We start from the raw sequence: 16,096 nt of genomic DNA, 5'->3' as shown, positions 1-16,096 counted from the left end.
CTATACCACCAACTTTGTTGTCATTTGCAAACTTACTAACTATACCTCCTATGTTCACATCCAAATCATTTATGTAAATGACAAATTATCTAACAATAAAACCTCTGAAGATATACAAACAAATTTTGAACAAAATGAAGTAAAATTAAATAAAATGATATATTTTCATATTCCATATCTTATGTTGCAGTACAAATGAACAGTAACAAAATTACATATATGTTATTTTCCTATTCCATATGGTGCAGTCAGCTTCCTATATGCTCCATTTTTTGAACAAATAAAACACATCTAATCACAAAGCAACTCAAATAAACATTGATTTTTCTTTCAATTTTCTATTACTCCTCTTAATACCGGTCATTCCTCTGCAGGAATATCCAATATTTTCTTGAAACAAGCACTTCTTTTGTGAAACACTCTGACAACTGGTTATTTGTGTGACTAACTTTATTTTGGAATGTGTTCTTTCCAACAAATATCCTATGCCAGGAAAGTCAATTTTCAACCTTTGTCACCAATTTCCTTTGTAGAATGGACATTGTCCCAAAGAGAATAATTGTGCACATAATATTCTATGGTCAAACTTAGCTCTGATTATTAAATGAAAGCTGAAAGTACTGCAGATGCTCTAAATCGGAAACAAAATCAGAAATTGCTGGAAAAGCTCAGCAGGTCAGGCAGCATATGTGAAGAGAAATCAGAGTTAACGTTTTGGCTCAGAACTTAGGAAAGGTCACTGGACCCGAAACATTAACTCTGATTTCTCTGCACAGATGCTGAACTTTTCCAGCAATTTTTTGTTTTTGTTACTTCAAATTACACCTTGTATTACAATTTCCTATGCAATATTGGATAAATATACCCCTGTATCTAAGCTGCTACAGGCATCTATGTTTCAGCAGTTAAGATACTTTTATGCTATCTTTTTTTCGGAGCTTCCCAAGTCAACAGACAGCATTCTTTCCCACCAAGAATATGATAAGTCTTGCTATATTGAAGTAGTAATTTGGAATATTGGTGTGCAAAACATCACAAAAAAAAAGCTTCATATATTCTGTGTCACCCAAGGCTAAAAACCTGAGTGTACATGGCTCTGAATTTAATTTCTTTAATGTTTTATTTGCTTACTCCAGATCTCCAGAACAATAGCATATGTCAACTTAGGGTTCAATTTCAATATGACATAATTGGCATTGGGTTAAGTATGAGTACCTGATTCAATTTATCAGGATGTGATGAACATTTTCCAACAGTCAAGCTTACTGATCCAAAGTCAGTCCTGACTTACCCTGCTTAAGTTTAATCTTAGATATTTAAAGACCCCCAGAAGGCTGACTTCCAATTTTAAATTTCCATTTCGTTTTGTTTACCAAACATTGCTCAAGCTCTGTAGCAAATTCTCACAGAAAATTATTGATATACTTAACATAGAACATTACAGCATAGAACATTACAGCGCAGTACAGCTCCTGGCCTGTACTGTGCATCATAAAGGTGTCTACCAGTTTCTGTCTGCGAGACCACTAGAAAATTACTGGGTCAGTTTCAGCTGAGTGCAACCTACTTTTAGCAAAGACCTAACTGAGAAATATGTTAGCCTCACTGCACCATTCAATATATAAACACACTTGTTTAATTTCAATAGCTTCCCTTCTAATTCATCTGGTTCTTGAGGGAAACCTTTCCTTTGAAATTTTTCACCATGCAAATCTACTTTTTTTTAAATTTCATTGACGTACATTCTCAGGGCTACATTGCTGAAAAAGCTAAAGAAATCTTAAAGATTCACTTTTCCTGCATGAGGGGAATCTAGTTCAATGTCTTGATCACCAAATTTCTCTTTGAAACACTGAGCCACTGATTTGGCTTCAGCATATGTCCGTCCCATCAGGGAACATTTTTTCTGTGCATGTCAACCTTTATGTTAAGGCTGCTTATCTTCTATCTGATACCTCCATTTATGCAACTAATTATTTCCAGCTGTCCAAATCTTTTTGTTTGTCATCATTAACTTATTTCCTAATTTGTTCATAGCCACTAAAATTTCATAATCATAATGGCTCTTACTTTTCTTGGTATTGCCAGCTTGATCCAAAGCCCAAGTTCTTAGCAAACTTTGACCTCTACTTTCTGTCTTATCACATTCTGGACTACTACCTATCCTATGAATACCTTTTGCAAGCTTGGGAAAGTCCCTAGGGCATGATCACTTCCAAGTCCAGTCAGAGCCCATAATGCACTTTCACGCCTTCATTGTCTTCACCTCATTTTGCCCATCATGGCTCATGCCTTCCATCCCTCTTCTTGCACATTCAGCTAAAGTTTATTTTAGCCGGTTGTTTTCCCTGCTCCTGTTAGAATAGCATTTATCACTTCACAGGCCCCATCTGGCATTAATGTTACTTTGGCGCCAACATTCAGTAGTCGTCCTCTAAGGAAAATAGCCTTGTTATGTTCCATGACCAGTTTAATTTGAACGCTTTCATGGACAACCCGCTCAACAATAAGAGTTTTTAACTTGGAACTATGTCTAAAATGGTTTACCCAGCTGTTGTACAGAGAATCACTACTCTTTTTAATGGTTTCAGCACAGTGACATCCCTAAACCTGAACCAGGTAGTACTCTCACATTCCTTAATCTTAGTTTGATCTTTATTATTTAAAAAAATCTAAGGAATGGAATTATATACAGGTCTGAGCAAAATGGATTATGGTAAGATGGCAGAATCGAAAGAGAGGACTAGTAAGGCCTCAATCGAAGTCATGAGCATCTGGCGACAACTATTGTACTTTTGCCAAGTGGCAAGGCTATTTTCTTGCTGGCAATGGTGAGTAGCTAATTAAGGAAATTATAGCTCGTTAAATGCCTTATAAATTCAGCTTCCTATCTTCCCAAATTACCAAACAAGCTAGATGTCAAAACTTCTCGACTTGAAAGTCAAACGAATACCTGGCGACTTCAGCTCATCCTTAGCTGCAATCAGCCTGCATATTGCTCAACTTAAACCAGCATCTCAGGGCAGGATCCATGGGTACCAGTTCCGTGCACCCCTCGTCCTCAGTCATTTGATATTTGCCAACCCCTCATGCCATTGTGCCACCTCTCCAATCAACTTGGAGAACTCTTAGGAAGCACAGGCCTCTGCTGTAGTGTGCGCCAGTAACTAGCATTGAAAGTCTCCTACATGGCCACTTTGCATGCAGGGATGGGCACCCAGCTCATGGATTGGACTAAGCTACATTTCAGGGCTATTTGCTTGCACTCTTTGCTTTTGCTCACTAAGTGCATACCTGCACCATCTATGCCTTGCTGAACCATTTAGCACAATCACACAACCAATCAGCCTACCTTGTTGATCAGCAGTCCTTAGTCAAGGGGCATACGTCTTGCTCTATGGCAGTGTACTGTGACAACCTCACACCTGCCCCATGTGTTAGTAGTTTACATAGCAAACACATTTCAGAGTCTTAGGTGAGTTGCTCTCACCAAGGACCATGGAGTTACATGTTAACAAAGGGATTCCCAACACAATAAATGTTTCCAATACTGCACCAAGGGATTGGTCATGGGCAGGCATCAAGTTGGAGTGTTATTGGTCAGAGGATCTGTGCCTCAGCATTCCAGACAGCAGTTCACGATCAGTCCTGTGGCTGCATAGAGACCAGTCCATGGTATTTGGCTAACATAGTCAGGTGATATACAACCACTAGTCAGGGGTCTGGGTACTTGTTGTCCAGGTCTGTGCAGATAGGTCACTCCAGGAGGAACCAAAGAACTGCAAATGCTGGAGATCAGAAACAAAAACAGTAACTGTTTGAACAACTCAGCAGGTCTGGCAGCATTGGTGAAGAGAAAGTGGTGTTAACATTTCAGGTACAGTGACCTTTCTTCAGAACTGAATGTAGCTAGAAAAAGGTTGGCTTGTATTTTGCTCTCAGATCTAATGCTGAGTTTGTAATAAAGTCTGCAGACAAGGATGATGCTGTTGTTGTCTGTATATATCACAGAGGCTGAGTGCCAGCTCTCAAATACCTTCTCCTATCTCCCTCTGATCCTTGGCCCTATCATGTAACACCAAGCTATTGTGTCCACCATGGTCACTGATCTCATTTCATTTCAATGTGTCCCCTACTTAGTCCAGACTCATGGTACCCCAAACTCTCACTGCCCACTTCCAGCTCCTTCCCAAAATCCACAAACAGGATTGCTCAGGCACACATCTCGTTTCTGCCTGTTCCTGCCCCATAGAACTCAACTCTTCTTATCTTGACTCAATTTTTTTCTTTCCTTGCTCCATCCCTTTCTACTTTCATCCATAATTCTTCTGATGCTTTATGCAAGTTTCAGGATATCCAATGTGAGGGCTCAGCCACCTCTTCTCTACCATGGACGTACAATCCCTTAACATGTCCATCCTCTATCAAGATAGTTCTAGGGCTGATGGTGTCTTACTGGAAAAAAAGGCCTAAACTATCCCCATCCACCACCACCCTCCTCTACCTGGCCAGGCTCATTATCCCTTTGAACAACTTCTCCTTTAATTCCTCTCACTTCATTCAGGTCAAAGGTCTCAGTTATGCCTATCCCTCTGTGGGGTACATTGAACATTTCTTGTTTCGATCCAACTCTGGACCCCAACACCCACAGCTCCTTCTCTGATATGACATAATCAATTCTGCTTCCTCTTCTCATTCAGAATTGGAAAAATTCATCAATTTTGCTTCCAATTTCCACCCTGGTCTCATCTTCACCCTGGTCCATCTCTGACTCCTCCCTTCCTTTCTTCAATATCTGTTATGATTTCTGGGGATAGGCTCAGCACCAATATCTACAATAAACCCACCAACTATCACAGTTACCTTAACTATACATCCCGACTCTATTCCATTCTCCCAATTCCTCTGCTTCCATCACATCTGTTCCAATGATGCCAGTGTCATCAAAGGGCCTCCAAAATGTCCACCTTCCTCAACCAAGATTTCTCAATCATCAGGTTTAACAGAGCTCTCAGCCACCTCACCCAGTCCAACCTATCTCCCGTTCTTCGGCCTTCACCCTCTCTTTTCCCTCCCACTTCAGGTCCCTTTGGTCCTCACTTACCATCCCACTAGCATCCACATCCAAAGGATCACTAGCCATTATTTCCATTACCTCCAGCAGGATTCCAACCCCAGACACATATTTCCCCACCCCTCCCCTCCGTTTTCAGCCTTCCACAGGGACCACACTCTCCAGTTCACTCCTCCTCCCTTTGCAACACCTCCCCATACCACAAAGGCATGTTCCCATGCAATCACAGAAGGTATAACACCTTCCCATTTACTTCCTCCCTCCTCACTATCCGACGCCCAAGACACACCTTCCAGGTGAAGCAACAATTTACCTGTACCTCGTTCAATCAAGTCAATGGTATTTGCTGCTCACAATGTGATCCTCTCTACGTTGGGGAGACAAAGCACAGACTGGATGACTGCTTAGCAGAACACCTACATCCTGTCTGCAAAAATGACACTGAGCTTCCAGTTGCCTGCCATTGAATGCACCACCTTGTTCCTTGGTCAACATTTCTGTCTCAAATCAAAAATACACAATGGGAAATAAAATAACTGCAACTACACCTGAAGTGGTCAGGGTACATGTGTTAGTTTATGGGTGTGTTGTCCCTAATCCCTGGCCATCCTAATGCATTGGCTGCCTGTGTGCTACATACCTCCCTGCCCCAGACATCACTGACTACCTCATTCACACCAACACTTTTGGATACAGTGGATACAGAGATCAAGGAAAGAATAAGGATGCTGTAGAACAAGGACCGATGGTATCAGCAGGACTCATTGCCTTGTATGTGCCTTGTTCATTTTGCTTCCATATGCTATAGCAGGCTCTCAGCACACACATTGATCCATGATATATCCTGTATTGACATGAAGTTAAGCATCATGTTGGCTCAGTCACATTCAGGGCTACACAAAGACTCAAACAAACAGATGTGGATGCAAACAATAATATTTTTTAAAAGTTGAAATTTCATGTAATGTTATGTATCCTACCCAAAGTGCCCTCAATATGTTTTCTGCTTTCTTTGTTACGGAAAGGATATTATTAAATTGCAGAGGTGCAGAAAAGAGTTACTCAGGATATTCCTGGGACTGGAGGGTTTGAATTATAAGGAGAGACTGGATAAGCTAGGACTTCTTTCACTGGAGCATAGGAGGTTGAGAGGTGATCTTATTGAGGTTTATAAAATCATGAGAGGCATAGGTAAGGAGAATAACCAAGGTCTTTTTCCCCAGTGTAGGGGAGTTCAAAATTTGAAGGCATATTTTTAAGATGACAGCAGGAAGATTTAAAAGGGACCTGAGGGAGCAACGTCTTTCACACAGGCGGTGGTTCATATGTGGAATGAACTGCCAGAGAAAGTAATAATGTAGGTACAGGTACAACATTTAAAAGATATTTGGACAGGTACAATTTGGAAAGTTTTGAAGGGAAATGGGCAAAATGCAGGCAAATGGGACAAGTTTAGTTTGGGAAACTTGATTGCCATGGATGAGTTGGACTGAAGGGTCTATTTCTGTGCTGGATAAGAGGTGCTGGAAAAGCACAGCAGTTCAGCCAGCATCCGAGGAGCAATAAAATCGACGTTTTGGGCAAAAGACCTTCATCAGGAATACAGGCAGAGTGCCTGAAGGGTGGAGAGATAAATTAGAGGAGGGTGGGGGTGGTGAGAAAGTAACATAGAGTACAGTAGGTGAGTGGGGGAGGGGATGAAGGTGATAGTCAGGGAGGAGGGCAGAGCAGATAGATGGAAAAGAAGATAGCAGGTAGGACAAGTCACGGGGACAGTGCTGAGCTGGAAGTTTGGAACTGGAGTGAAATGGGGGAAGGGGAAATGAGGAAACTGTTGAAGTCCACATTGATGCCCTGGGGTTGAAGTGTTCCGAGGCGGAGGATGAGGCGTTCTTCCTCCGGCGTCGGGTGATGAGGGAGCGGCGGTGAAGGAGGCCCAGGACCTCCATGTCCTCGGCAGAGTGGGAAGGGGAGTTGAAATGTTGGGCCACAGGGTGTTGTGGTTGATTGGTGCGGGTGTCCCAGAGATGTTCCCTAAAGTGGTCCGCGAGGAGGCGTCCCGTCTCCCCAATGTAGAGGAGACCGCATCGGGAGCAAAGGATACAGTAAACGATATTGGTGGGATGTGCAGGTAAAACATTGATGGAAGTGGAAGGCTCCTGTAGGGCCTTGGATGTGATGGGTGTGGAAGGCTCCTTTAGGGCCTAGGATGTGATGGGTGTCTGTGCTCTAGGACTATGACTGCCTACTATTACAGCTGTGTAGTCCCTACTTCTGCAGCTGATGTGGAGGGAGCATTCTCGGCAATGGAGCCCAATGTCCCTCGAAGTTTAGTCAGGTACCCATGGGTGGTTGCAACTGCACAGCCCTAATAATGCTGAGAGTCATCTTGCCAGAGGCAAATGAGCACTCCTCTGCTTCATCTTCAAAGAGTCAGAGATGCAGATTGGGTGGAAGCAGAGGACCAGACCATCTCTGGGGTGTTCTGAGAGGGGAATTCTGAGAGGAATGTATGGTTCCTTCTCAGTTTTACAGGTGTTTCCACACACCAGTTCCATTTATTAACCCTTCATATCTCCTATGTTAATTTTTATTTTCTGATTAGCCTATTTATACAATATTGCTCACCTCCAGAGTAGGAACCCAGGCCTCCTAGCTCAGCGGTAGGAGCACCATCACTGTGCCACAACAGCCCTCATCTATCTTTTCATTTTAAAAAATTTAGTCTATTTTTCTAATCAACTTGTTCAGAAATGTTATTACACACCTATGAAGCAGGAGTGACTAGAACCCAGTCCTGCTATCCATGAGTAGGAACCCCTCCTCATCTACCCAGTCCATGAATGAATTAACCCCAGTCGCCTGCTTAACTACTTGTTACATTAACACGATTTCCCTACATGATCATCAATCTCAATCTCTGTTTCAATTATAGATACACAACTACACTGGACCTGTCAAAATTATTGTACAGTTAGTGACCATTGATGAGCCTCCATTTCTACATGTACACAGCCTAGTTGGAAGACAATGTGAAAATGGAATCTGTGTAATTCAAATGGACTCTGAGGACATGACTGCTAGGTGAGAATGTGGTTTTACAGTAATACAAATATTCAGTAATTTATTTCAAACACTTGCAGCAATCATATTTGAGATTAGAATTTGGAGATTGGATAAGTGTTATCTAAGAACTTTAGTTGCAAAGGTATCTACCTCAAAGTTTTGAAAATTGATCGATTTTCAGTACGACATCCCCAGAATTAAAAGTACAAGAATTGAATATAGGTTGGGCTTTTGTACTTTAGGACAGAAAAATAAACAGCATTTCTGGTCATCTTAAAGGGGAAAAATGTAACCAAACCTACTTACTGAGTTGACTTAGTCACCAACTTTACATTTTATTCGATTTTATTTTCCATTGCATTTAGCAGGGTGATGGATAGCCAATTTTGTCAATTACTGACTGTTATAATTCTAGCTGGACAAGTCAGATCCCTGAGTGAAATCTGGCTTCATACTATGTTGTGTTGATTTTAATGAGGTGGTCTTTTATACAAACAGACAATGCTGCAGACTCAGTTTAGCAATAAAACAAATTTATTATGCAAAAGAAATTAAGATAAAATAGAATACCTCCTTTTCTCAGGAGCAACAGCTTACACAGCTTCACCCAAGACGTCTGAATCTTCTATTCAAAAGCTTAATACACCACACTGTTTGCTTTGTTCACTGTAAACAAGTTGTCATTAACCTCCCTGAACTCTCTCTCGGTTTGTTTGTTTTAGAAAAACATGCCATGGCTATAAAAATATCTACAAGTTAATCATTAAACCTCTTCAGATGCACAGAAAATTCACATACAATTACTTCAAAACTCTCAAATGACAATACATGAATCCCATACCATACTTCACATTGAAAAATCATGTTACTGGTAAAGTTGGGGTGAAAATAGTCAGTGTAATTGACTAGGTTTGATTTGTCTGTCTGACAAAGTCAGTAGAAAGAAAAGTGGGTGAGATGTAGTAGAAATGGTTGACCTATTTTCACCAAATTATGTCCACACCAATGTCAAATTTTCACAAAATGTAAAATTTTGAGGTAACATTCTCTGGCTATAAATAAATTTTCCCTAGTGATATTGCTATCTCAAATTGGATGTTCCTGCTGTCTCAAACAATTTCCAGAGCATCAATGTTTCTTGGCACTAGCAGTTAGTATTTTGTGATAACGACAGAAGGGACAAGATAAACTAAAGAATCGAAAAGGGGTGCTTAGCAACTGGGATAAATAAGATAACCTTACTGAAGCACAAATGCATTTCATGTGTTAGAGTATCCTGAATCAGTGTGTTCATGTCTTCATGTGTTAAAGTATTCTGAATCAGGTGAAAAATGTGTTTGATAAGATAGTAATCATTGGATCAAATTGATTGTCAGGGTTTCTCTAATGTAGATTCTTAGTATTGAATGGAAAACAAGCAAAAGAATATAATGTTATAATTTCTAACTTTTTTCATGTGGAGACAACATAAAGTAATTCCAATAAACTAGTGTATTATAAAGGAGTGAGTGTAAACACTTAAAATTACAGTTTTAAAAATATTATTTCATTAGGAGATGGATATTATTTTAGAAACTAGGTCACATACATCTAATTTAAAATCCAAATACTTGTCTAAGTATGAAAACTTGAATCTGAAAGAATTTCAATCCCTGGGAACTGTAGAAATAGCAAGGTACTTCTTCAGTCTCAATCTTTCAAGATTAGACTAAGGTTTTCCTGACTTGTTATCGCCTTACTTAAACATACTTACCTACCAATTTTGTATTTCAGTCTTGAAATCTTCAGTTGTCCAGCATCCACAATCTTTTGTAGAAAAGATGTTTTACATTTCTAATATCCCTTCTGTGAAAATCTGCTTCTTGATTTCACTCCTGAGTTACCCAGCTTTAACATATATATGACCCCACAAGGGAAAATAATTTCTCCATACCAAAATCTCTTTATTTTAAATAACTTCAATCTCAGATACCCAAGAATTTATGAAGGAAATTTAAGCAACCTAGGCTCAATTTGATCCTCTTGGTCATTTTGGGTCCATCTGATGTCAACAGATCCTTCCTAGAGCATATTTTTAAACTGAACACACACAGTACATGAAAGAACCTGGAAACAGAAAACTCCCCAGGACATAACAAAATGATCTGATATTCTTCACCTGAACGTTCCTTTTTATATTGGTTTCTACTTTGTAGATTTACAATGTTTGCAGATTTCTCAAGGCTTAAATGTGATTCCCATGATTTTAAATTAGATGATAATGAGGAGTTAATTGACATTATTGGATTGCATTTCTGATGGTCATCCTGAAATTCAGAGCTGTAATGTTTAAAATGATGTTGACAATTTAAAAGCACAACAATAAACACTCAATGTTAATCTCTCATTGGCCTCATATCTGCTTTCCTAATTAGGCTAAAATCAATTCATGGTGTTTATGCATTAGGATAACTGATGTTGCAGCTGTTAAATGAATCAATTTAACATTTTGAGGACTCTCCTGCTCGTCGTCAACACCAGTAAATTCAGGATAATGGTTTCTCCAGTTGAAATTTTCTGCTCCCTGGAGTTAGGACTTGTGAAAGTTGGGGAAATACAACAAAAATGAAAAAATTAGAATCTCAACATTGAGGAGCAAAATACCCAATTTTCACTTAAACTTTAACCACTGACTTCAGAATCTCACTATTAAGTGGTGATTACTTTATCTCCAGGCATTTGCAGTTCATTACTAATCCAGTTCATCGCATTTATATGCCACTTTCAATTCTCATCTCTTTTGTCAACAAGTACATGGTACAAATTCCCAACATAAAAGTCAGAGTGGGAACCTGGTGCTAGCAACTCAATACTTCCTTGTCCTGGTCTTCAATTACCTCTAACTTCACCACAACATCCCTACATGCTCCATGGACAGGGCTCACATCTGAATTTCGTCCACGTAAACAGTATCAGTCATCAGTCTCACCACATCATGTGTGCTGTTTGTCACAATCACTCTGGAATGGAAAAAGGAGTTAGAAACAATGGCATGAGAATTAACAAAGTCATGGGCTCCGGGGGTCATTAATGGGTATATAAAGTGATGAAAAGAAATGGGAGAGACCGAAAGTTCGTCAGAGACAGGAAAAAAAACAGGGTACATGAAGGATCATAGGAATATCCTGCAACTCAGGCACAGCCTGAAAGTCACTCACAAGGACATGAAGTTGAAACCTTGCCATCTTTGATCCAGAGTCAACTGAGCAATAATGATACAAAATGGCTGCCACTGCATGCAAAGTGCACTGAGTAAGTTAATATTTTTCTTTTTGGTGTAATGAATAAAATTAATTGAATGTGAGACTCTGCTCAGGGCAGTTGTATAAATCATGCATCCACTGATTCAGTAATGCCACCCATTTGGGCTCAAATTGCACTCCACTGGAAGATAATTCATCATCCAGAATGTTCATTGTAAGTTATGGCCTCAAGCAATCATGCGTATTACATTGTTTGCATGAATTGTCTCCTTGTCAAGTTAGCTCAGCAAATGCAATCAGACATTAATTTAAAAGCATCACCTGGGCTTAACATTTCTTAAAAATATTCCATTGCTGTCAATGGAAGTCAACGCTTCAGAACAATCACATTTGCACATTAAATTATAAGCATGCAAGAACATGGTTCTGTGTCATGCAAGGCTGCCTATTTTGGGAGGGGGTGTGGTGGTGCTATAATAGTTGCCTACTGCCAAAATTCTACTCTCTTACTGTAACCTAACTACTTTGGTTCTATAACATATATTTGGTTAAAGGTACATGTCTCAGACCTTCTTATTAAGGCGTGACATTGGCCTCCTTGCGAAGCCTCCATATCACACTTTATCAGGGCTTAACATGAAGCTTCATTGTAATTGATGTGAAGCCTCAGGAGTACCATTCATGAAACGGTGCTCCTTATCTGACATTCTCCACAGATTATCTGCTCATGCATCTGCCATGAACATCACTGTGGCTCCTTGTGGCATTACTTCAAATGCAATGACAGCATTGAGCAGCAACCTCCAGTACAGCCACCAGAGGGCGAAGCAGCAAGTGAAGATCCCTGAAGGAGATTGAAGAGAATGCAGACCTCGCTGTCAATATCTATAGCTCTCTAAAACACTGTGTAGGTGCATATTGGGGATATCCCAAGCCGTCAGCACAGAAGTGTGTCATCTATTGGAGCAGAATTTGCACTCTAAAGAATGGAGAAAGGTGCCCATCAAGGTTACTGGATATTTATGTCAGCAATTCATTTCAACAAATAACTGGAAATCCCTATAACATCTCCCAATCCTCAACCAACAAGTCTATCTGCAAGGCATCTGATACCATTTTAGCCTGATCACAGCTGTTCATATCTTTCCCCTGTAAAAAAGAGACAGAAGTAGCAGTGGGAGTTTTCACCACCACTGACTTTCCCAACTGCAGGGCATTACAACCCGCACCTATGCCACTTTGGGAGCACCCTATCATCAGCCCACAGTGTTAGTCAAAAGAAAATGGTTCCAATCCATCCATGTTCAAATTATGTGTGATTATGAAAGCCAGATTTAGTGGTCTTCCCCAAATATTCCAGTAATTGCAATGATGTGCACATGCTAGAGATTCTTGCTTCCTCCACAGTCCTTGGGCCATGGTTACTAGGAGGCAAAGATAACCCCTCAAAGATGGATCAGGATACCTTTGTTAAACCTTCAGACTGACACAAAATAATGATACAATGCTTCCACTACAGTCAGGGTGCAACAGATTATAGGTCTATTTAAGATGAAATTTCAGTTCCTGGATGACTCTGGTGGGGCATTGCAGTTTAACCCGGAAAAGGTGTGTGCATTTTTATGGCATGCTGTGCCATTCATAACTAGAGCAGTAAAAGCGGCAATGTCCTTGCTGAAGGGGAAATGTGGATCAACAGCAATCTTCTGAGGATGACCATCAGGGCATTGATCAGGTTGGACAGGAATGACAGAGCAATTCATTGTCAGCCTGAGAAACCAAGCACAACTTAAATGAAACCTGCTTCCAAAATGAATGAGCTGGGTTTGAACTTACTTTACTTGTGTAACCTTTGTCGGATATATGGCAAGCAGCCCCTGCTCAGTACAAAGGACGTATGCTGATTATTTTTGCAGTCCTTGACCTTTTCAGTTGCTGAATAAATACCTTGTTATCCATCCGACTGTACACTTAACATCTTGACACTTTCAAATCTATGCATTAAAAGTCTGACTGATGTTTAGAGAAAAGGCAGCAGTCAGTAATATAATGCTCTAAGATTAGGTGGATATTCCAGTAATGTGCAGTGAAGTTTCTCATAAAAAGCAGCAGACCAAGTGGAACCCTAAGGCAATTGACCCTTCCATTGTTGGTTGACCTTCAATGTTTCTGAGTCCATGCAGACTGTTAAACGACCCTGAAATGCTTCAACATTCTGTTGGATAGTGTTGGACCTGAGAGGGACAGCATTTTGTGCAGCTTCTCTTGGCCAACATCCATGCTATGAGGAAGAATGGACATGTGAGTTCCCAGTCTTGAATGGTAATGCACTCACTTCAACATCTGATAAAATGAAAATTTGCCTTCAGAGATGTGTAGTATTATCACTGATTTTGTATCCTCACTCACAAGGCAGGTATAAATGTGCAAGATGTTTGCAGCCAGGCCTTAGTATGATCACTGCACGTTGTATTTAGCCTCAGTGCCTCTATATTGACATGCGATGCCTTCACTACAGTCATCAATGCCATGGTCCAAAGCTCCCTGACATCCCGAAGATTTGGTTTCTTGTGAGAGTTGAGCAATTCCTTTATATTGTCTTCCTTCCTTGAGATACTAAACTGGCTGCTCATTCCTCACATGAGTGTGACTTCACTAGGTCTGACAGTGATCAAGGCATTAGATGAGGCAATTTAAAAGTGTGAATGCATAATTATTTGCAAGAAGCAAGATTGATTTACAATTGTGTGTCACTGCACTACCCATGTGCCCTCAGAAGTGCTTTCATCCTACATCTTTTACTTTACCTAAGTGCAGTCCTGTGTTTCGCAACTGGGTTGGAGAAGACCTAATCTGTAGTTGCTCCTTTTGGCTTGGAAGAATTTGTGTATTCCTCCCTGGGCCATTTGGGCCTAGAATTTCTGATGAGATGTTGGCTCACCTTCCTTCAATTTGGCATCATAGGGATGGTGGGGATGGATGTGTAATGGGTGCAATCGGGCACCTCTGGAGACTTCTAAGAGCAAGCTTCTGGGGTACTGTGTGTACGTCCTCCAAAGTCCCTCTCAGTAGAGTTGGCATAACTCAAACTCGCTGAGAGGAAAGAGCACGAGTTCAAGGACTTATAGGCTATAAATTCAATTTTACATTTACTTTTACAATTTACATTTTACATTTCCACCACGGTCTCACAATCCCCCACCCAACCCCTGCAACCTCTGAGCCTGAGACTGAACAAATTCTCCTTTAATTCATCTCACTTCTACCAAATCAAAGGAGTAGCTATGGATACCTGCATGGGTCCCAGTTATGCATTGCCTCTTTATGGGATATGTAGAACAGTCCTTGGTCCAATCCTACAGTGACCGTTTCCCACAACTCTTTTTCTGGTACATTGATGACTGCTTTGGTGCCACTTCATGGTCCCACAAGGACCTTGAAAACTTCACTCATTTTGATTCCAATTTCCACCCCTCTCTAACTTTGCAACATTTCCCTTCCTTCCCTTGACCTCTGTCTATATTTCAGGGAATAAACTGTCCATTGCCATCCATTAGAAAGCCATTGACTCCCATTGCTACATTTGCTAAAGCTCAGCACACCATGCATTCCACAAGGACTCCATCCCATTCTCCCAGTGTCTTTGCCTACGTCGCATCTGTTCAGATGATGTCACCTTCAAAAACAGCTGCTGACTTGGCTGGCTCCTTCCATGACAGTGGTTTCCCACCCACTCTGGTTGACAGGGCCCTCAACCGGACCCGACTTTTCACCTGTGTTTCCGCCTTGCACCTTCCCATCACTCAACAGGGTTTCCCTTGTCCTTATTTTTCATCCCACCAGCCTCCACGATCAAAGGATAATTCTCTGCCATTTTAGACAACTCTAGTAGAACGCCACCACCAGCACATCTACTCCTAACTGCACCTGTCTGCATTTCGCAGGGATTGGTCCCTCTGGTACACCCTAGTCCTTCCCACAACCACCAATACCACGCCCCCTCAGCATGGCACCTTTCCATGTAACCACAGAATGTGTAACACCTGCCCTTTCACCTCTTCCCTGGTCACCATCCAAGGTCCTAAACAGTCTTTCCAGGTGATGCAGCATTCACCCGTACCTCCTCCAATCTTGTGTGTTGTATTCGCTGTACCTAATGTGGCCTACTCTACATTAGAGAAACCAAACGCAGACTGGGTGACCACTTTGCGGAACACCTCCACTCTGTATGCATTTTTCAGCCTTCTGAACTTAAAATTGAGTTCATCACCTTTAAACTGTGAACAATTTCTTCCATTTCTTTTAGCTTGTTTTCATGTCTTCCCCTCCTCCCATCCCAGTTACCGTCTTTTCAAGTCTAGCAGGAGACATACCATCATTGTTCTGCCTTCTTACATTCTGATCACTTAATCTGAACTATCAATATCTCTTCTCTACCAGCATCCTATACCCACTAGCCTGCCCCTCCAAACTGCAGCATATGCTGTTCCCTCCACACTTCAACGCTGATGAAGAGTCATCTAGACTTGAAATGTTAGCTTGCACTCTCTCAATGGATGCTGTCTGACCTGTTGTGATCTCCACCATTTGTTGTTCCCTGCAACCATCACACCCAACAAGACTTCCCTGATATTATGAAACCTTGATGGTTCATTCCCTTTTCCTGAACAAAAACACAGCTCTCTGGAATTTACGTTGATATTTTTATTAATGT

At 41.0% G+C, this 16,096-nt stretch overlaps 1 protein-coding gene across 5 annotated transcripts in view; it reads left to right on the top strand.

Annotated features, from left to right (window-relative positions):
• The window catches only part of LOC122556673 (nuclear factor NF-kappa-B p105 subunit-like), a 150,546-nt gene that overhangs the window by 104,020 nt on the left and 30,430 nt on the right, over positions 1-16,096 (top strand). For all 5 annotated transcript variants that reach the window (XM_043703693.2, XM_087995360.1, XM_087995363.1 and 2 more), the window contains one exon: positions 8,010-8,158. In XM_043703693.2, coding sequence (XP_043559628.2) covers positions 8,010-8,158 — 149 coding nt within the window. The remainder of the gene's footprint in view (positions 1-8,009; positions 8,159-16,096) is intronic.

The sequence above is a fragment of the Chiloscyllium plagiosum genome, unplaced genomic scaffold (genome assembly GCF_037043375.1).
Source record: "Chiloscyllium plagiosum isolate Xiang-an unplaced genomic scaffold, Cpla_swu_hap1 HiC_scaffold_16, whole genome shotgun sequence".
Lineage (NCBI taxonomy): Eukaryota > Metazoa > Chordata > Chondrichthyes > Orectolobiformes > Hemiscylliidae > Chiloscyllium > Chiloscyllium plagiosum.
The sequence above is the reverse complement of the archived record's forward strand: the minus strand, read 5'-3'. Positions and strand labels throughout refer to the sequence as shown.